The sequence below is a fragment of the Melanaphis sacchari genome, unplaced genomic scaffold (genome assembly GCF_002803265.2).
Source record: "Melanaphis sacchari strain LSU unplaced genomic scaffold, SCAv2.0 Contig221_pilon_pilon, whole genome shotgun sequence".
NCBI classification, from domain to species: Eukaryota; Metazoa; Arthropoda; class Insecta; order Hemiptera; family Aphididae; genus Melanaphis; species Melanaphis sacchari.
Window position 1 is genome coordinate 44,424 of NW_020271098.1, and position 24,112 is coordinate 68,535.

At 28.2% G+C, this 24,112-nt stretch overlaps 1 protein-coding gene across 4 annotated transcripts; it reads left to right on the forward strand.

Moving 5' to 3' along the window:
- The first annotated feature begins 1,850 nt into the window (after positions 1–1,850).
- LOC112594216 lies at positions 1,851–8,507 on the forward strand. Of its 4 annotated transcripts, none has more exons than XM_025338893.1 (4): positions 1,851–1,936; positions 2,055–2,245; positions 8,076–8,176; positions 8,264–8,507. In XM_025338893.1, exons 2-4 carry the CDS (start codon positions 2,136–2,138, stop codon positions 8,440–8,442), a joined length of 390 nt encoding a protein of 129 aa, XP_025194678.1. In that variant the 5' UTR covers positions 1,851–1,936; positions 2,055–2,135; the 3' UTR covers positions 8,443–8,507. The 4 variants fall into 4 exon arrangements, with proteins under 4 accessions (XP_025194678.1, XP_025194679.1, XP_025194681.1 ...); XM_025338894.1 differs by having other exon boundaries at positions 2,058–2,245; XM_025338896.1 differs by having other exon boundaries at positions 2,119–2,245.
- The last annotated feature ends 15,605 nt before the right edge of the window (positions 8,508–24,112 follow it).

The following is a 24,112-nucleotide window of genomic DNA, read 5'->3' on the forward strand; positions in this document are numbered from 1 at the left end:
TTTTACTCGTGCTGGGAAATTATGTCCGATATTTGGTGCCAAGTCCACCTGACCATCGCAATCAACGGTATCGCACATTTATTGTATAAAAATAAAATAACATTTTCACGACCATTGTTTTAGAATAAATTTGACTTGCAACTAATTGTACCACGACTAATTAATGAGACACCACGGGTTGGTTCGTTTGTAATTTTAGAACTGTCGCTTTAATGTTGTGTAGGTTACCTGCTACCTACTATATATACTAGTATAGTAGGTAGTATTTGTATGTACTCGTGGGCTCCTATCCATCCACAGTATTTGATTAATTTGTTTACAAAACATATTATTACTAAAACAAAATAAAAAAACTTTAATTAATTTATAATTGTATACAATTATTCTGGCTATAGTTATCATAAAATGTACCTAACTATGTAGTTGTTTTCACAAATGTTGACTGAATTGTAAGGAAATAAAAAATAAATATATTATATACATTATATAGGTACATTACACACACACACACACAAACACTTTTTATGAACAACATTGATTTAGTAAGCATACACAATAATGATGTATCTTAAATGTAAATCTGTAGTAGCATGGTTTTATAGTGATTAAAAATTTTTGTGGATGGAAATATAAGTATTAAAATTATTTTAAATTGTGTATATTATTTAACTATAAAATATAATATTTAATAATTTTTAGTATTATGGTCTATCATATGAGGTAGCTGGATAGAATATAACTTAACTGTAGTATATAGATTAGGTACAACGTAGTTTTATGAGTTTAAATTGTATAAATTATTTTGTCTTTTTAATATATGCTCTAAATGACTAAACCTTATTTGAAAGTTTTTCTTAATAAATTTACTTAATTGAAAACGATTTTTCCTGTAATTTATCAATAAGTAATAAGCAACGAAATATAATTTTTAAGCTATAGAGTACCAGTAAAGCATTTTTAAACGAAAAACATTGTAAGTTTATTCAAATTTTCAGTAAATATAGAATATTATATTTAAACAATAATCAAAATTAAAATATATGGTTAAAATGTATATTTGTACATCAATAATTTACTACTAATTATATTATACTTTTAAATCTAGATAATATATTATGTAAATAAATTAATGCAAAATAATAAGTAATAACTAATAACACATATTCGTAGAGTTTAATTAAGAAAGTATTAAATTATTTAAATTTATCTTAACTGCATCTCTATGACCCAATTTTATTATCCAATATTTGAAATGGTTATTAATTTTATGAAGGGTACCTAGTATTGAAATATACCCCCCCCTCCATTTTTGTACTTTAATAAAGTCAAGTTTTTATGAATTTTTATCAATGTTTGTCGGTGTATAAAGTATAAAGTTTAAAGTAAAAACAAAAACAGTCGCAAGACATTTTTTTTTGCCATTCGGCTAAGATTTGTCTTCTTCTTTTTTTTTTTTTGTACATTTTCTACAATCCTTTTTGCAAGGGTCCACTTTTCGATGAGGGTGTGTCGTTGTGTAAATTTTAACACTATTTCAATATGTACAAGATGTATGTACACGGACAAAAACACTAAATTGTAAAGTATTAAATATAACCATGAAAATAAAATATTCAAAATACCCGCTATAACTCTATGTCTAATATTTTTATTAGATAATAACCAATTACAGAGTACGTTAAGGGTAGAAAAGTAAATATGAAAAAAAAACTTCTTCGATCTACTCGACATAAAGCGTAACATCGCTTGACCTGGCGTACCACCCTGTTACCGGCTCTGAAACATTAATCCGACACGGTTATTCATTATTATTATAAATTCAGGCACCTGTCATTATTCACCGACACGTATTTAAACACACACGCCCGTAGTTCAGCACTTTGGCAATTATACGATTGTTCCCGATTAATACAGCATAGACACCGAATAAATTATTGTGAGCGTCCTAAAACATTGTTAATGTTATTTAATTTTAATATATATATATATTTTAATATTAAAATGAATGTAAAATTTTTATCTTTTTCATTTGGTTAAATTAATAAATTAATTAGTAGTCTACAGTAGAAATTAAACCATCGTTCAAGCTGAATAGAGAAAATAAATCTTGGTTACCAGAGATACGGGTCAATAGAATGGACTTAGGAGACCGGAGGATCCGTTGTAACACACCAAAAATCAAATGTCACGAAAAAAAGAACAATCGTAAAGAAACCTATCATTGGAAGACCAAAGGAAAAATAAAGTAAGTCAAAAATAAAACTAAAAAATAGCAAATTTATTAAAAAAAAAATCATTTATGCATTTTACAATTAAATCTTCGTAATAATATAATTTTAACATTTCAACTTATTAGAAAATACACATTTTTTTTCAGGACTTCTTAAGTTAGGTACAACCGAATTGTGTTTAAAATTTTTCATATTATTTGTATTCTATGATAGAATACATAAATTTTCAACAAATAATAAAACAATTTATACATACCAATCATTCTAAAAAAATCAAGTAAATTTATTTTTTTTAAATGATTATTGTGTCATCGGAAAAAATTAATTAAAGTTAATCAAATTTATTAATATCATAAATTATTTAATTATAACACTATTAAGTATAAAATAGAATTAATGTAAAACCTTTATTGTTATTATATATTTTATAATTTTATATGGATTAAGAATCGTGATTTTATTCAAATGTCCAAGGACATTTTAATGCAGGAAAAGTATCATTTAACATTTTTTGCCAAATTAATTATCAATTTTAAACAAAAGAATCAAGAACAATTTATTTCAATTTCTATATAAAAAAATATAAAAAATGCTGATTTTATTAAATAAAAAGTTTAGTTCTTACCAACTGAATATCTTATAAAGTTTGAATATCAACCATTTGAAATTATGCTTGAAAATAAGATAAAATTAATTTTTTTATTTAAATATTTAAATAATTTATATCCTGGATATCGTAAAAATTAAATAAAAAACATTCTATGTAAATTATTCTACGTAACTCATAAACTACCCGTTTATATATTTTAATAATGACGCATCGTTATAATAAACGAAACAAATAAAAACTGGATAAAAAATTACTGTATAAAAAGGGTTACGATTTTAAAATTAAGAGTTTGCGTTGTCTCTAGATTCTGTTCAAACAATATAAATATATTTGTATCCAAGTATTAACAGTTTGTATAGATATGCGTTAGAAATTCTAATATATATATATATTATATATATAAGATATTAAAATTTTATTTATATAATTTAATATAAAAATGAAAATATATATATTTTTTAAATAATTTAATAATTACGACATGACTTCTTTGGGCGCTATTTGATGTTCTAACAGTTAATAAAATAATTACTAAAATTTGTAAAATTGTTTATTATGCTTATAACTTATAAGTTATAACCCAGTTATATTCATTTAAATCACTTTTACGAGTATTTATAATTTTTATGCTATTGACTATAGAAGAGAAGTTTTCATTAATATATTTTTTCTTAATCGTAACATTGCTTTAATCCAGTCAATTACGCGGCTCACGAAATGTTCATAATTTATACAAATATAAATTCGTTAAGCACGTACACACAGTTATCATATATTTTATGTTCTTGTACTTTATCAGTAACGTTTTTATGCGTTAGAAAATTTATATGAAATTAATTAATTTTAATTTTGTTATTTAAAAAATGTATGAAACTTTTTCATAATGTAATTGTATATTATGTCATTTTCGCCATAATAATAATATAGTAATCATTATTATTTATATTTTTCAGACACTTATTTTATATATTTTAATTTTTTGTTTACGGTATTAAGTTATTGAAAATAAATTTAGGTTCAAGAATTAATTGTTACACGATTTTTTGAACCAATTGGATGAATTTAAGTTCTTTAATAAAAAATAATTAAGCTTCTTAAATTGTATTTAACTAATTAAAATAGGCTTATTTTAAAGATACTTTTATACTTCTCTCATCGTATTCTATTTGATTTTCTTAGCAACAAAGGTTAGAACGGTATATCAAATTTACTTTATTATAAATTAAGTCTACTTTTCAATTATTTGTTATATTTAAAGTAAATTTCTATTTTTAATTGTTTAATTAATTTAAATAATTTATTTCCTTAACAATTATTTAATTTACATGAAACAAGCTTATTGTTGAATATTTTTTAATTTTAAATTATATAAAAATATATACTTTTTTACGTTTTTCAACTAATAATCTTAAAGTAATAAATTTGTACTTATAAGAAACACTAACCTTTAGAATTGAACTAATGTACTCGTAAACTATAAATATCTCAATATAAGCAAGGCAAGGGCATTCGTCCTAACGTTCAAAAGTAAACTTGAAAAATCTAATTTACTTGTATTTTAAATGTGTTTAGAATATTTAGATACTTATCATGATAAGAATCATGCTTAAAGCACCTAATGTTAATGTCATTTTGTCCTTAAAAATACACTGTAGGGGAATAATAATCTTGTCCTGCGGAATAAACCAAATTCGATTATTATTATTTTAATTAATAGAGTTAACTATTTTACAGTATGCATTAAGTTCCGTATTTTAATATTTTTAAACTAAAAATATGCCATTAAAAAATAAATAAAAAATGTTAAGTTTTTTATAAATTATGTTATACAATTATTTGAAAAAAAAAATGAAAAATTGGAGTTAAGTTTAGTGCACGCTGTAAAAAATCTTCTTTCAGTTAAAAATAGTTATTAAAATCCGACAATTTTATGATAAGGTTTGAGATTTTTTCCTGTTTAGTCATTTTTGTTATTATAATACAATGTACTCACCATTATAGTGTTCGAGCAGTAGATTAGTGGAAATTGTATAATTAAAGTTGCAACTAAAATATGATTTTAAAATTTTAAAGTATAAAAGTACAGTGTAATTTAAGTAATAAATTTGGAATTTTTGCATTTAGCCAAAACTCATTGCAAATACAAATATCTAATAAAAACATAATAAAAAACTAGACATATTGCTTTGCTATATTGCCGTATTATAGCAATAGTGTTAAGTACATACTCCTTATTATTAGAATACTGCAATGGGCGTATTAAATTTCAATTCAATAATAAATCATTGTTTCTGTACGAAAAATGATTCTGATTAAAGGTAACCTGTAACAATGTATTTATCTTAGGATATTTTATTATGTTATATTTATATTTTTATAAGAATTTTATCATTATTAAAACTGTAGATTAAATTAATATTATATTTTATAATAATAATATTAATAAATTTAATTCATAATAATATAACTAGTTATATACTGTAACGTTTGTAACAAACTTACAAGTCAATATCTGCAATGTTTAATTTAAAAATAATCTTTTTATTATTTTTTTTTTTTTTTTGGTTTCCCTGTATGTAGTAAATAATATACGCATAATTGTTAAAAATAATAAGTCAACGATTTAAAATATTATTTTTTTGATCCTATTACATACAATTTTAACTATGTAAGCTTGTATAAAAAATAATTTTACATAAGGTTTTTGAGTTGAACTAAGAACAACTTAAAACGAACTTTTTATAATATTTTCAAGCTTTTATGACAAACACAAAATATTTATCACTCTTTACAGAAAAAAAAATTAAATACCAAAAAATAGTTTAAAAACAACTAAAGTATTTTTAAATTGTTTTTAAATCCATAAAATTTCAGTATTTTATGTAAATTATTTTTTTAGAAACATTAGAAACTACGTTTATTTTTAAATTATAATAAAATAACAAAATTGAGTTTTTCAAAAATTTCTGTTGCATAAATATTTTTGTTCTTCGTTATTTTATTTTTTTTTTTTTTTTGGTTTTTCCAATTATTAAAAAAAGTTTAGGAAGTTTTATTTTTTGGAGTTTCCCATTTACTATAGATTCAATTTGCAACAAAAAATAAACCCGGATGTTTAAAATCAATGCATTTTTTTTATTATAAAAATTGTATCTTCACACAAAAAATGTTTAAAATACCATTATAGTAAAACACTAACAATTTTAACAAATATAGTAATGAAAATACCAATACCGTTGATTATGAATATTACTGTTTTTAATTAATGTCAATATTAACGGTACATTCATCACATCGCTCAGAATTAAATACCGTTAATTTGCTTAATTTACGAATTATATCTCAATAATGTATTATTTAATCTGAACAAAATTAAAATAGTCATAAAATATTAATTTGTTTAATACATTTAATATTATAAATTTTACATAGTTGGAATTTTAAATAACAAAAAAAAAAAAAAATAAATAAATAAATAATAAATAATTAAATAAAAGCACATAAATAAATTCAATATTAGTGTATAAATAATGAATTGTGAATCGTATGCATATTCTTCGTTTATTTAAATAATTAGTAAGCTATTAACATATTTAAGTTTGACAAATATTAGTGTTGAACAAAATTATACACTAATAAGATAGTGATAATACAATTAATGCCAGTATATTTAACAATTTAACTGTATACCCAAGTTTGTATAATAACTAAATAATAACTTAACTAACTTAAGTGAAGAACTAAGACATATTTTGTACACGCTGTATTTATTATTAAGATACTGGAAATCGGATGTGGCATGTGACAAGTATCTATTTGTATCAACTTATATTTTGTATTATATTACATTACTTTGGAAGGATTAAATAGAATCAGATATTATAGTTTCCATTTAGCGGTTTAAATATTCATTTTAGTATTTTATGTCTCCGCACACCCCATCGATAAATAAATAAATCTTTGTCTATACAGCTGGTTTTAACATAAACTACACTCTGTATTGGCTCTAAAAATACGAATAAAATGAATGTTCGTACAATTATAATATTAAAGAAATATTTAATACATACTGTGTTTGATTTATAAGTTATTAATTTTTGTATACTTATTGTCTTATTAGTTTTTACCTAATCAATTATTAAATTAGTAATATAATATATGTATTATTATTTTTATGAAAGAAAAATAATTTAAAAAAATACAAAAGCGTGTTTTTTATGAGACGTGTTAATAGTATAAAATACGAATATTTAAATTAAAATTAATTTAATTAACACAAAAGTTGTGTGATAAGCCGTAAGTTTTAGATTATCAACTAACGAGCAATAGGTTTAAAAAAGTGATGATATTCAAGACGTAAAAATATATACTACAATAAAGACGTGTCTCGGATATTATCAAAATTTGCGTCAACTCATGATAATGTGGAAATTTAAATGATCAATCTATCAATAATTTCTTCATTTATTAGCTTTTTACGTTAAATATGAATACGCTTATAAGAATTATACATTATAATATACATTATACAAAGTTGAACACTTACGATACTATACTAACCACTATATTCTTTGTTTATAAATAAACTTAATTATTAATAATATGGATGTTTATAAGTAATTAAAGTGAATTCAATAATGTTTGCATTAAAAAATACAAATGTAAGTACATTCAAATAAAATCTACATAAAGTTTATTCAATTGATTAAAAAAAAAAAAATTAAAAGCACTAAATCAATAAATATGAGACTATTATTGTCAAATAACGAAACACTGAGTTAGTATGAAAAATAATTAATAACATAATGAATATAAAATAAAATATCATAAATTATTACTCAATAAATAACAACGGGTAATATTCTTAAATAAATAAACTAATTTAACCTTATGATTCTTTTAATAAATAATATAAAATAAAGATGAAACATTCTTTGTAATGAAAAAAAAAATTGGTTATTAACTATAAGAAATAACAAAATTTAATGATATTGTAATATAAATATATTATTTATATTGTAAATATAAATATTAGAATTGTGTATAAAACTATCTTACTATAAAAATGATCTTTTCTTTGGTCGACTTGTTTGCGATTACTTTTTATTCAAACAAGTTATACTCTAAAAAATGTATGACTTAAACGTACTAATTGTGCATTTTTTGTCGATTTCCTCGTTTTACACCTGCTGAAATTTTGTTGAAGCTAAAATAATTTTATTCGTATTTTTCAGGTGTCCGGACAAAGGGACATCGAAAATCAAAAAACCTGTTCAGATCAACCCACTAATGACGATACTGATGAGTTCCCGGCCTCAACTTGACCAACCAACCAGTAAAATCCGTCAATTTAGCTTCTTTTTTTTATTATGAACGTAATACATTATTATTAGTGATGTTTGATGTACTATTTTGAGCATAGGTGATGGGACTTGTACTGAGAGAGTGCCGTTGACATCGTACAAGACCGTGGTTCTAGAACTTCCCGAAAACTTGCATTATAAACCAGCCGTAAATAAGCCTACTCTTGCCTGCAAATTAGTAACCCGCAAATGCATTGTGCCTGATTCTAATAAATTGAAATTGAGCTTGAGATGGTAAAAATGTACGTGTTGTAAAAATAATGATTATGTAATAAGAATTAGCGATTAAGTTGTCTTTAATAAACGTGGTAGTTTTTTTGTGTTTTATTTTTTTATTTTTTTTATTGAAAAGGGTTGAGTGACCAACGGCTTTTGTAAGTTTTATGCTTACTCGACGCTCATTAGCTGACCCAGCAACATTGCAGCCAGGGTATACCTATCCCAAGCGGGTGATTTATGAATTCTATTCAAGGCGGTTTTCAACGCAGCGTTAGAGAAAAGAAAAAAAGAACAAAGTTGTCGACCGTTTTTCAATTAATCTCCCCGCTGAGGTCATTTCCTCGTATACTCGACATTATATAACACGCTTATGCTAATGCGTATACACATTATACACATATATATTGTGTACAATACATATGCAGATTATTATAACCGGTTAGGGTTTTTAGACGACCCACATATGCGACACTCGGCGAGTGTACCGGTTCAGATGTGAGGTTGGCAACCTTGGATGTATCCAACTAAATGCTTGTTGTGTCAGGTCGTGTTATAACATCCCCCACCCTTGAACCATTGTATACATACAGTTTTTTTGTGTAAAATATTGTGCCGCATGTGGTGGCGTTCAAGTCTCCGAAGGCCACCGCCACCGTAGCACTCAAAAAAACAGGTTGTATATCCAAGGGTCGCCTAAAATTTTTGAACTAGGCCAACATAGTAAGAGGTAAAAATCGTAAAAAAAAACAAATATGTAAAAAATGAATAAATTTATGGCTACAAAATCATTACCTAATTAAAAAAAAAAAAAAAAACAATTATCTATAGATATTATTATTACTGAAAATAGGATGTATTGCTTTATTAATTATATGTTTAATAGTAATTAATGTTTTTAAATTACATTTTATCCGTGTTCAAAGTTATAAATATAACTTGACTCAAATGCAAACAGTACACTCAAGCGACATATAGTTATAAATTTATCTATTTAAAAGCAAATCATTACATTATTTCAAAGATTTTCATAAACAATAGTTGCTAGCTACTGGCTTGATATAGGAAGAACACTGCTGGTTTTCTGTTGTGTGGGAAAATTCGGCGAGAACACACACAAACGTGCACATACGCGTTAAATTATTATTAGTATTTATAGTAGATTTATATTGATAAATCGTTTTTTCTTCTTTACTCATTATAGTATATATATATATAAATGTATAATATTTATTATATACATATGCTGTATCCAGAATTCATCTGGCAGATACTTGTGTACAACACAACACACAATAAAACATATTATAATGGTTATTATTATATATTTTTTTGGCTTTCGTTTAATTTAAAAATCTCCCTTACCCCATCATAACGTGTATAACAGGTAGGCGGGTCCCTAGCATGGCCAATATTTTACACGGACTGGTATACACGCGTATAGAGAAGATGTACACCATTATAATACGCGTTTTCAAGAGGCGCCAGTTTGGCGATGGTTTTGTCTGGAACTGTGCGGGGCAAACGGTATGATGGAATCTAGAGGCTTGGCCGTCCGACAACATTATATTGTACACGTGTGAATGTGCGTGCGTGAGTGTGTGTGTGTGTGTGTGTGTGTGTGTGTGTGTGTGTGTGTGTGTGTGTGTGTGTGTGTATGTGTGAACCGAAGACGACGTGGCGCAGAGGGTTGTTTTCGTGGACTCTAGGCCGGAGGTGAGATGAGGAGGTATAAATATGTGTGTGTGTGTGTGTATGCGCGCCCTGTCGTTTCAAGGTCGGTCGGTTTCGTAGTCGTCATTATTACTGAATTGCTATGAGTGGTGGTGGAGGGGATGAAAAATGTACGAAACACCCTTCACATGATGTGAGTGCTTATATACCTATACATATTTATATGCGTATATAATATAATATTATATTAGATATTGTATGTATAATATAGTAAAGTAGTATACAATATTTAATAATTATTATTGTTGTTCGAATTTACCCTCCTGAAAAAAAAATAACTGTCTGTTCGGATTCTCGGCTAATTACATAATAACAGTGATCCAATCGCAAGAAAGACTTGAGAGGTGGGACTTTAGTTTGAAGAGTTTGGTTTTTCGAGAACAAAAAAAAAAAATTTTAAATTAAAAAAAAAATGTATTGTACATAGATATTAAAAATAAAAAACCATATTGTTTTGAAATATTCGTTAATAGTTGAGAGGAATTATGCATTGCCTCCATCTTACATAAAAGCAAACTGTTCGTTCTGAAGAATTCAATTAATTTTTAATACTTAATATTATTATGAATTTACCGATTATAAAATTTAAATGTAAGAATATTATTCACATACATTTTTTTTATAATTTTAAAGCAAGTCATGAACATTTTAAAATGTATATTTAATTTAGAATTTAGACGGAAACAACGCATGTAAGTATAGCGTCCACTTAAATATTTTTAGGTAATATATAATTTATGAGAAAATAAAATGTTTATAGAGGCAAGTTAAGTAGGTACATAGTTTACTAAGCTTGAGTTAAATAAATGTGAAATTAAAAATCCTACGCCACTGTTATTCAATTATTTAATAGAAATTTTTGTATAATTGTTAATTATCTTAAATGATTTAAAAAAAAAAATAAATACTTTAAATTTTTTGTACAGACGTGAAATATAATAATTAAAAAATAACGAAATCTAATTACTTGATAATTGTTCTTTTAAGGTTAAACAGCTACTATTAGTATTTGTGTTAAATTGAAAATATTTAGAACGTAACGGAGAAGTTTAAATTAATAATAAGGAATAAATAATAGTATTGAGCATTTTTGATAAATGTTATGATAGGTAATTAATATTATTAAATTATGATTTATGACAATGTAATTAATTTTTTAAAAATAATTAACATTAATATAATTGTCTTCAAGTGAAAACATTCTAAAATACCCAATATTATAGTTAATAGTATTACATTAATATTAATAAATGTTAATAATATTTAGTATCATAGTAAACATAACAATATATTTTATTAAAAATACAAAACATTTTTACTCATAAATATTTACGTGTAATAATAACAATAAAAGATTGTCAATTATCAATTATCAATATTATATATTTAATGGGAACGGCCAATGAATGTACGTATGTACGATGTAGGGCAGGAAACCATTGATTCGTGTCTAATTTCGGGTGAACACATGCGTTCGCCAGAGGGATAATGTTTCATTGGAAGTTACAACGGAAACCATCAATTGCTGTTCCATGTTCAAAGCAAATTTTGTTCAGATTTATTTTGTCATGACAAATATTTACCAACTCATTGAACAAACTCGGCCAATTGGCAACCGAGATTTTCTGACTTACACCTGACTTATGCCTGGGAACCTCACTCGATGTTGTGAATTTTTCATCTGTCGATTGTTATTTGTTAAAGGAACGTGTAAACGAATACATTAACAATAATAAAAAAACAAGGTTCGATTAATGCCCATATCGTTTCCGTCAACACAACGACTAATAAAAACACAAGACACTACTATTTCTATACAAGAAATTTTGAGGGTGGTACGAAATTATGATATTACACAAAGTTTAAACAATAATATGTTAGTAGTTTGATATAAACATTATAAGCATAATCTTGACATTTTAAAAGATTATTATATTTTTTTTTTTCAAAATTGAATCGTTATTCGCTTTAAAATTATATTTGACCAATTTTATAAGAGGTCAATGGAAATCAACTGGAAGAGAATAAATTGGAATTGGAGTTAACAGCGTAGTTTTTATTTTATCATATTTTGCAATAAATTACAAAGGAATTAAATTTTCTATTAAAATATTTCTCTGACGAATTGTGTATAATTGTATTTACTCGGCTAACAGGTAATAAATATTAATAAATAAAAAATAAATCACTATTTATAGTTTGGAATATAGTTATTGTAAAGTTTTCAAATAGTTAATTTTCATAAACATTAATTTATGAAAACATATTTCACCGTAACAATACCATTAACAAATTAATTTTTTTTTTATAATTTATTTTCAATAATATACCTACTTATAGACATTAAAATAGATAAATTTATATTTTTATTAATACGTAGATATTAAATAGTTCTGTTATTTCATTTATTCTTTAGATTTTAATATTGAAAACAATTTAAAATACTCGTTAGTTGATTGCAAACAAAATATTGTTATAATAAATAATATAATATTGTATTTAAATTTTAAAAATACAGTTAAAAAATTATAATATAATTATTAAATAATTTTTATCATGAACAAGGCATCATCTACATATTTAACATTTTACTATTAAATACTTCATTTCCTGTGCACAATTATTTTTAAACTCTATACCTTAATATCAATTGGAAAATAATTGTTTTTTTAGTAGTATAAAAAGTTTGAAATTGGAATTACTTGTTTTTCAATTGAATCAATATTATGACAGCACGCAATAATAATTATTTCTATTTCATGCATATATTTATCGTTTGACGGTTCATTTAGAAAATATCGAATTTTCTACCTATTTATAAGTTATTATATTAAAAGACAGTAAAAATAACAGTTGAAAAACTTTGTTATTGTGTAACTTTTACAACCTAATAAAAACTAAATAAGTGAAGAAAAAAGTCTGTTAGTTTTTCTTTGATATTATGGATGTATTTATTATATAGATATATTTATTTCATTTTTTCATATGATTTTTCACCAACGACTTCAAAAAAAAAAAAAAAAAAAAAAAAAACAACAACAATATCATGCAAACGAAAAATTATAGTTCGTGAGATCCGGTGGTACATATTATTACGATAGGTACTTAATATTTAAATCTATAATATTTTATTATATTATATATTATATATACGTATACGGTATAGTTTTTAGTCAATCGTATATTTTGCTCCCGATGATTGTTGTATCGTTTTTAAGACTTCCTTTATATGTGCGCTACGCACAAATAACAATAATTGTATGCGCCGCTATACGGTAAGGCTGAAAAATCAAAAAAAAAAAAAAATCATAACTTTTACCCACGAGTTTATTGTTGTTTTACCGCAATATGTACGCACACGCAATAAAAATAATAATAACAACAATAATAATTTGTTTTCGGCAGAACCCAAAGAGGAAAAATATTAAAAAACAAAAAAAAAATGTATTACGATTGTTTCCAAGAAACTCGACGTAGAGCCTCGTAACCTAGCCGCTCCTCCAGCAGTGGTGTCCAAATGCGAACACGAACCGCGATCAAAAGACAGCGAAGGAACCTCCGTTTGCATATTATGTAAATCGTATCGGCTTATGTTACCAGGCTATATTGTTGGCTTATGGTTTATATTTTTTAGTCTATCTGGTTTTAAGGCGGTTCAACGTTAAAAATTATATTGTCAGTCGGGCAGTGACGATGGCAGTGGTGGTTGAAGAGTGAGGCGGCGGCGGCGGCGACCGCCCATAATATTTATACATATAGGTATACATTTTATGTTGTATTATACACATAGGTAGTATTAGTACACGAGAACCGCTAAAAGAGAGCTGCAGCTAGGAGGAACGAAACAAAAAACAAAACAGAAAAAAAACCTATTATAACCGCAACCAACCACCGGGAGAACGTGCAGCGGCGCCGCGCCGGCGAAGAAACCGTTTAATCTTGTGCGGCAGTATATTATTATATTATACGATGTCTTATGTATATATTTAAGTATGAGGCGGCAATATCGCATTGACTGTACGTAATAATATAATAATAATAATAATAATAATAATGTCGTTTAGTTTTTCAACGAATCCGCGAGTTTCTCACCGGAAATTCTGTACGGGTGATTCATTCGCAACGCTACACATATTTAACAATATTATCTATGTATAGGCAGCACCTTCTCACAAAAACCTTTAGTCGGCGTGATGCGCGCCGTAGCAACAGCAGCAGCAGCCAGCAGGTAAATCCACCTGTGTTTATTATCCGTGTATGTACTTGACAACAGTAGGCATATTATATAATATAATATAATATAATACGTATAGAGACACACAAGTGCTCACAACGTTGCAGCGGGTGTATGTGCGCGTTGAGTATAATTTGTATTATTATACGAGATAAAAATATTGTGACAACGGCGATGACGACGACGACTTACGATCGGTCGACGAGTTTGGGTGTGTGGAGGAATAAAAAAGAGCGACGACGACGACGAGTTGGGTTCATGAATGGGAAAACAGACATTATAATAAAACGCGTAATATAATTCGGCGTGTGCGCGTATAATAATGTGTATATAAAAGAGAGAGAGAGAGACCTGAGAATCGTACCTACATAATCGTATGCGGTGTACCGACTGAACCCGCCCCTCGCGCGCGCAGAGCAGTGCACACACAGTCACAATGACGCGGTTAACTGCGGCGGCGCTTGCGGACGGAGGGAAGAAAAAAAAGGTCTTTTTCGGGTCATGTAAATGACCCTCGCGCGGAGTGTTGGGAAAAAATAAAAACATCGAGAAGAAGAAGAGATGCCTGCATGTTACGCGCTGCGCGTGCGATGCCGTGACGCAAGCACGCGCGAGGCGGTGGTCAGAGTATAATGGCCGCGGTGCGAGTGTGTGCGCACGATAATATATTATTATATCTGTGTATATGTATATTATGTTATATTATTATTATCATATACGAGTTTGTCAGAGCATTATTATGTTGTTATTATTAAAACCTACACCGAATCTGCACCGGTGCCGGCGTATATTATATCATATTATTATTGTGTGTGCCATTGTGTGTGCCGCTTAGGCTCGTGCCCCTTTGCGCGTGTACATTATTATTATTATTATTATTATTATTATTATCATCGTACATAATATTATTATAACGTACATAATGTATGGTCGCCACCGCCGCGCGGAGAGGTACCTGTTCGCGCGATGCTAATTTTTCGGTCGACGACAATACGATTTTTTTCACCCAGACGCGTTGTCGTGGTGCAGGGTCTGCCCGCAGCCGCAGCGGTCCCACTCCCGCGGTGCGGCGCTCGTCGACGCAACATTTCCAGCACACGCCCGGCGAACACATAAATATAATATAGGTACATAATACATGTATAGGTAGGTATACAATAAGAGTAAGACGTGTCCGCTGGTGGTCAACGGCCTTTCCGCAAGCGTGTATTATACCTGAAAACCAAAATACCGTATACATATATATATATAGGTAGGTAGGTATATAAATCGCGGTGTGTGTGACGTACACAAGAGACTCCGTCGAGGTGCTCCCGACGTTTGTCGTGTTTTACAAATTGCCGCTCGACCGCTGCATTGTATGCCACCTGCGCGACACCATAGTAGTTAGGTATATTGCGCGTGATATATATTATTATTGTGAACGCGCCCCCCCCCCCCCGCGACATTCGAAACCGGCAAGTCGCGCGTCCCTCGGTCAGGTTTGTTCGGAGTTTGCAGATCCGTTCGATTTCGTACAAGTCGGAACGACCGACCGACTTTTTCGTTTACCCGTCGCATAGTCGGCCGTCGGCCGAAATCCACACCGTCGCCTCCGAGAAACGGACTCGTTTGATTGGATCCCGCAGCGTAAGTCGCGGAAACGGTTGTTAACGGGACGTCGAGTCGGGTCGGGTAATGTTTATCGCGAACAATATAACCGACTGGCCAGGTTTTGAGATTGAAACGTCGAAACGTCGCTACGCGTTAATACCTGCTTACGCGATGATGTCCGTTGGATGCTGTGCCGGACAGTGCTCGTTGGCTACCATCGCCTGTTTGCTGTCTATAATCAGTCATGTAGTATTATGTAATAATTACCTACACTAAGTCTCTATTATGCTCAACGAGGTTTTTTCATATCGTTTGTAAGTTGTAACTGGTATGTTATATAATCTATACTCACAACGGTTCATTCGTCGTTTTCAGGACGATCGTGCACTGATTGTTGTTCAAACAAACATACGCTCAGGTGAACTTAGAAGTGTCCAGAGTAACAATTAGCTTCCTCGAAATCAATTTTCAGTTGTGCAATTTGTTAAGTAATGGTAAACTAGTAGTTTTGTAAATTTATTGATTAATAATATTGAATAATAATTTAATATATTATATACAACTAACTCTGAAAATTGTATAAGAATAAAAATGTCTAAAAATGAAATTCTTAGTCTGCCAATGTCAATGCGTAAATAATTATATAGCAGTGGCTTACAAAAAAAAAAAAAAAATAAATCTACCTTAAATACTGTTTTTCGTTTTGACTTCGTATTACTACACAGAAGTTGAAGAGAGTAACAAGTAATTAGTAAACAATAGAATAGTAGTTTGATATTTTTTATGTGATTTAAGTTCTACCATTCATACTTGTCTTCTAAAGTAATATGTGGTAAAATAATCATACATTTTTTTGTTTCTCAATGTGAAATACAATATAGTTATTATTCTTGTACAAGAACGACGCCTATATTTTGCTTAATATCTTAACACATTATTATAAATTATTTCTAATGCCACATTTGAAAAACTAAAAATTTACAACACGTATTTCATTAATTACATTGAAATACGTATACGAATTATATTTTTTAATTATTGAGTGTATACGTTTGATAATGATTGATGAATCGATGACGCCATGACGTGCATTATTACCGATTTGCTAATAGATACCTTTTTTATTTGAATGTAACAATGAAGCTATATTATGTTTTATGTTATATTATTTAGGCTCAAACACCACCGGAAATTTGACAATAATACGATACGAAAAGAATTCACAAGGTACCAGTAAATATTTCATCCACTAAATGAATGAACTTCATGTTGTTATTGAGTAGGTAATAGAGTACCTACGCGCCACGCATGTTGTTATTATATTAGATAATGATTATTTTTGCTAGTTATGAACAATACAATAATTTTTAACTGACGAATAATATTGTAAATCAACTCTGTCGGCGACTGCGGTAAAACCACAGATTAGATTAAAACCTCGTGCAAAGCACGTAAAATATCCAGGTAACGACGTCGTCCTTCGTAATCGATATTGGGGTAAGCCGTTGGTCTACTGGTATTAAAAGTATTTTCTTAAAATATATTATTATGTTCGTATATTATTACTATTATACACGTTGCTGTGTTTTAATCGTTTTCACAGCGCACACATTGTTATCGCGTATAACCACACATTATATACCTAATGACTATATATATAATACATATGTGTATATATATTGTATCGCATACGCGGAGAGCTGTATAATAAAGTTTTATTATCACAACACGTTTAATATATTATATATATTTCAAAAACAGCGATAGAGACGTTGCCGTCGTCTGCCAGCGACAGTGCGTATTTTCTTGTATTTACTTTACTATTTTTTTTTCACCTAGTCTTATTCGTCGAAAATCAATTTTTGGTCCAACTAAAAAAGCATTGTATCCGCTAAACACACACAAACACGCTCTCAACACGTATTTTCGTATTCACACGCGATATATATTTATATACTGTAAAATATTATTATCTTAAGGATATTTCGGTTTTCGAGTGTTCCGTGCACACAAAATTCTCAACGCCACTTTGCACGAACCAGTACAATGGGGAGGAGAAGAAACAAATCGACGGCGCAGACGATCGAAAAAAAAAAATCATATAATATAACATGAGAGAAACAGAAAGAAAAAACCGGTTTCTTAATGGCTTTGTACGCTCTCGGGGGGTAGTTATTTGGTCGGGGATGAACATTATTATAACGGTCCGATAGAGACTGTGACGCCGACCTTGTCTTCCGCACACTGTGTTTTCGTATTTTATCTCACTCTTTCTCTCTCAAGCTAGTGCACCGCAAGAGACTAGAGACCAGTCACTCGTCCACCATTGTCTGTCGTCCGCAGCAATATTGAAACGGACCTTAGAAGGTTACCACGCGTTATGGTTTCGAGCACGTAGATTTAATTTTGTCCTCCTCACACCATAGGTGGTAAAAGTACACAGAGAAATCTGTATGTGTATATTATGTGTAGCATAATGCTAAATGTCAACAACGCATTGATCAATGGATTGCGTTCCGTTATAAAGAGGAAGAGACTCGGATACATAGATTTCTTTTAAAATTGTTTTTATATATATATATATATATGTTTTCTTTTGGACGACAAAAACGTTTCATGTCTATTATGTTAGTTTTTATAAAATTTTAATCCGATTGACCGGCACCTTGGGTTTATACGGTCCCATCGTATTTCTATATAATGCTATTATACCACGAGCCGCCGACACTACACACTATATACATTATACATAGTGTAGTATAATGTATGTTATACGTGCATTGTTACACATACGACCTGTCAATACATATACCTACACGCTACATATACATTAGGTATGTGTAATTTATATACACACACTCAATGGATCACAGGCAAACACGTACGAATTTGTTTTTCAAATACCGCATATTATGGTGTATAGTATACACCTACGTGCTGTACAAGCTATAACACTGCAGTGTATGGTGGACGCATTGAAAATCGTTTCGTCCCTTAAGTTTCAATCACGGACGAAGAAACATATTTTTCGGCTGGCCAAAATGGATTATTAACCTAGAATATAATGTATACTTATATGATTCAACTCGATTCCATGTGTGCAGACTGAAGTTAAACGTTTTTGTATGAATTTACACTCACACGTGTGGCAGATTCGGAAACCGGAAGATGACCGGCCACTTTTTGCGTACAATATGTACAAGAAAAGAAGGTTATCCTGCACATCATTGAGATATGAGTCAGTATTGTCGTGTTTAATATTTAACGTAGAAAAAACCAAATACATTTATAAATTGTTCAGATTAAGTAAATTGCAGTATTTCTCTTTACCAAAACATTATTTGATTAGAATTTTTCAAAACTTATGTTTAAAAAATTATTGGATTTATATTCAAACTATCTTATGCAATTCTTAAAATATTTAAAGCTCAATAATTTAATTACAATTTTAGCAATTGTTGTGATTTGTGTCACTTCAATTCCTTAAGCGTTTTTCTCAATTGAATTGAACATAAATAAAGTTTTAACACTATAATAAAACAACAAATATGATTAATTTCTATTGATTAAATTCAAATTATTTACTTAAGTAAAAACATCCGCCAAGAAAAATTCAACTTATTGTATTTAATATTATTTAATTTAATTCTAATAAGTTGTTATAAAAAATGAGAAAAAAATATAGTTTATTAATAGGTTTATTATTGTAATCGTTTATTTTTTATTTTAAAAAGATTGTGTTTCACGACGTTACTAATTTATCTTTTCGATCTTTTTACCGGCTCGACGATCACTACATCAACCAACCTACCTGACTTCATCCCTTGCTCACCCCATTTCTATGCGATTGTTTCGCATGGCTATAACACTTATCTTTTATATTGTATAATAGTTATTAGTTATTAAAGAGATTTTTTCCCTCGTTATTTCATGCTGTGGCTTGCGATACAAAGACCCTTTTCATCATTGTATATTACTTTAATATATCTATACATGTACTTATTTAATTTAAAAAAAAAAAACAAGAAGGTATTTTGGGTAATTAGTTATTACCACATTATAAAGTAATGTGAATATATTATAATATTTACTGTTATTTGTTGATTTTTTTTTTTTTAATAAGAAAATAATTACTACAATTTTATAGCTGAATACATAAATAATACTTTTAATATATACGTAATATTAAATAGAATGGCTATTGAAACAAAAATTGTTGCAATTTAATAATTATTGTTATGAATATAATAAAGTGTATATTTTATTGTAGTTATTGATATATTTCAATAATAAAACAATTTTAATATTTTTAATAAAAATTTTTGACGTTTTGAGATACATGTCGGAATAATATTCAAATATTCTTGTGATTTATTTTAAACTAAAATACCGATTGATTTTATATAGTTATAAATCCCTATATTGAAGAGATATTATATAATATTGCATCATGAATCTTTTTTTAGGTAGTAGATTTAACAGTTTTCTTTTTACAGTGTACTTATTTATCAGCTAAAGTGTTTTTAACAGCCTATTTGTCGTTATGAAGAGTATTTTGTATTCGAGAAAGGTTCCTTAGAGATGTATACGATATAAAATATAATATTCATGATGAACCTTCCACATCATCACATCATTCACATATACCTGTTTTTGATTGTTTTAATCTAGAATCCTTATGACTTATGAGTTGTGATCTTTTACGATCACAGGTATACGGTAAATGTTTTAATTTATCATAATAATTTTAATGAAACTTGTGTCATCTGTAACTATTTTTTTAATAAAATGTTATTAAAGCCCAAAAGTTATATGAATGCAACATAGATAATTACGTTTATTACGAAACTATAATAAATAATGAGATATAATATTTTGTGTATAATGATGTAATAATAAGGAATACAATATTAGAATAAATATAAAATCAATAAACCAATGAAATATGAACTGTTACAGCAATTACATAATACACGTACGTTATGATGATGATTAAAGAAATACAATAGAAATACATTTACTATATGGTTCGTATTACTCATGAAAAATAGTATTTAGAACTTTCCATTCATTCCCGAAGGGGTTAATTAATGAAGTTAGTTCAAAAAGAAATCTAGATAAATATGTATCATTTATAGAATTGCTATTGTTTAGAATTGTAATAGTATTTGAGTTTGAAACAACGGAGGTACACGATGATTTGGATTCTATAGTCTTACTGTGCAAAGGGGAGAGTCTAAATAGACGTCTCGGCTGTATGTAATTTTTTTAATACGATGGATTGGACGGTTGATCTTTTAACATTTGAAAATAGATTTGTGCTTTGTAAACTTAGCAGGACTGCTATTGCTTATGAAATATAGGTAAGTTTGAGAGGTGTTTTTCCTCGTGTTTGCAGTTACTTGTGCATAATAATGTATTTTTTAATCCATGCAAACATATGCATAAGTAAATAATGATTATTATATGTGATCACATAATTAGAATAGAATATCACTTGTCGTTTTAACGATATTATTTTTTGCGTTTAAGTGCATAGCGTACAAATTGAAATACAATACAAACGACACGGCAAGTTTTCAATGCCTGAAGTATATATATTATATGTGTAGAATGGTGTCCGGATCCCTTTTATAAAAAAATAAAAAAAAATTGTACAGATAATATATAAATAGACGTAATATTCTGTACATACGTTTAGTGTTTGCTCAACGACTTCACCGCATCGTGGTTATTGTATACATATATATTATACGAAAGGAAACGCTAACACACTAAAGCACATTGGCCATACATTATTATTGTAGTGCCAAATCGAAAAACGAATTGACAGCTTTAGCAATAACAATACCTACTACATATAGTATATAAACGATAATCGGATAAAATAAATACCTATATGATAACTATACGCAACAGTATATATATATAACATATGTATGCGGTCAGGACACGAATACAAATTTGTTTCAGCTGACAAAAAATATGAACTTATTTACCCATGTATATACTTATATTATATGTTTTAATTGTTACGACAAGTTTTTTTAACGCTCGTTTGATAAAAAATATTCATAGATTTGTTAATAATAAAAAACAATTACAAATCTTCACGAGTGCATAGCTTACATATTATACAATATTACTTACATATTTTATATTAATCGTTTTCATTTAATCTTTCAAAAACAAAATGGTGTATACACATATACGCGTCATTACTGATATAGTACGTAATGCAACACACCGAAGAATTTATACTTAAAATTATTCGTATATTTGTCGACCAAGGAAATTATGACAGCATTTGTGGCTTCTTCATATCGGCTGATTACTGGCGAGTACTAACAGCGATTACATATTATCACGCGATAGAGCAAGTCCGCGGTCCACGATATAATATTGCAGATAATAACTGCCAACACTCCTCGTCGCCAAAATATAATGTCAGCGTTGCTGTTTTACCGCCCCAGCCCCAATATCAACATTTGGAACGCGCGTGCTGTTATTTCCATTTATAAGAGGAATGAAGAGATCTGCTAGTGGATTCGTAAAAGGGTAAAATAAAAAAGCCAAAATAAACCGACCAAATGAACCGCTTGAGAAACGCTCGCGTTTAGGTTGTTGAAAATTACCTGACTTTCCTCATGGGAAATTTAATTTCCTTCTATACAGTTCGGCCAACGTCCAAAATCGCGTATAATATATACACGCACTTTTGTTTTACTGCTCGCGTATTAATAGCTGATATTAAATAAATAAATGAGCTGTACGCGCACTTAAAAAACCATAAATTGCATATTTGCGTACATCTCTATTTTCAGTGTATATATATTATCGCGATGTACATTGCAATATTAAACAGAATATACATCAAAATTACTTATCTAGATAATATATAATATAACTATACCGTGAATCCTATATTCAACAAATAATTTAATAATAATCCATGTATACGAGTCAGAGGCTTAATACAAAATGTGTATGCGAAACAAGCACTTCAAAATGTAGTCAATGGTTGAATACGCGACGGCATTGCATTGCATTGCAGTAATGTAATTTTGATTAAAATTTGAAAATTCATAACAATCACAACAATGTATGTAATTGGTATATTAAAATATTTTGTGAAAATTTATGATTACACTTTTAAATTGTTAATAGAAAACACAGGTTTTTAAATTTTTTGTACAACGCAAACATTTAGCAAATTTTCAATTTTGTATTCAATGTGAAAATAAAATTTCAAACGGACTACTTTGAAAAAAAGATAGTTGACAAACACACTGTTATGATTTAATATTCATGTCAGTGCAATGATTATGAATAATTCGTTAAAAAAAAAAAAATCAATTTTTTACATTAAACGTACACTGCATAATATGGTCACAACATTTGATCATTTATTATTTTTTTTTTTTTATGTATAAGTGTATTGTATTAAAGGTTTTGAAAATGTTTAATTTATTAGTATAACTATGTTCGTGAAATAAAATGATTTTTAACTACTAAGTGTTAATCATTTATTATCTGCAACTAGAATATTTTTTTATTACATCACTGAATAGTCGTAGCAATTTAACTTAAATAGTTTTTCTTGTATACTGTTTTATCGCATTGAAATTACTACACAATGAACATTTTTTACACAAAAAAATGCTTACTATATACCAAATTACACTTGCTTAATAAAGCTTATTATTCTATTGAAACACATTTAAAAATAAATTAATACATATACATATTTTTTTGGAAATTTTGAATTTCCATTCATATTTTGTAATTATTAATAAGCGTATAATAATTATTTATATACCATACAAATGTTCCTTATATAGGTAGCTGATAGTCAACAGGAGTTATTAGAAAGTATATTACGTACTTCAGTGCTTACGAAATTCATAAGATTCTTTAAAATTATTCATCGAACGTCTCGTAAAAGTCGGAGCATAGAATGTGCGTATGTCAGTCCCTACCTATATCATACGCAATGTACTTCTTTCCTAACATTTGAAACACCTCTACGACGATTATTTTGAATTTTTTGTGCTTATATACGTTTAATATTTGTATATTGTATAAGTTTGGAAATTTCAAGTTGAAAAATGTTACCATTTTACAATAATCG

Excerpts from the sequence above, each read along its gene's own strand:
- LOC112594216 (XM_025338893.1), top strand. The coding sequence starts at position 2,136 with ATGGACTTAGGAGACCGGAGGATCCGTTGTAACACACCAAAAATCAAA. Across the intron at positions 2,246-8,075 it reads AAGACCAAAGGAAAAATAAA|GTGTCCGGACAAAGGGACAT; the intron begins GTAAGTCAAAAA and ends CGTATTTTTCAG. Across the intron at positions 8,177-8,263 it reads TCAACTTGACCAACCAACCA|GTGATGGGACTTGTACTGAG; the intron begins GTAAAATCCGTC and ends TTTTGAGCATAG.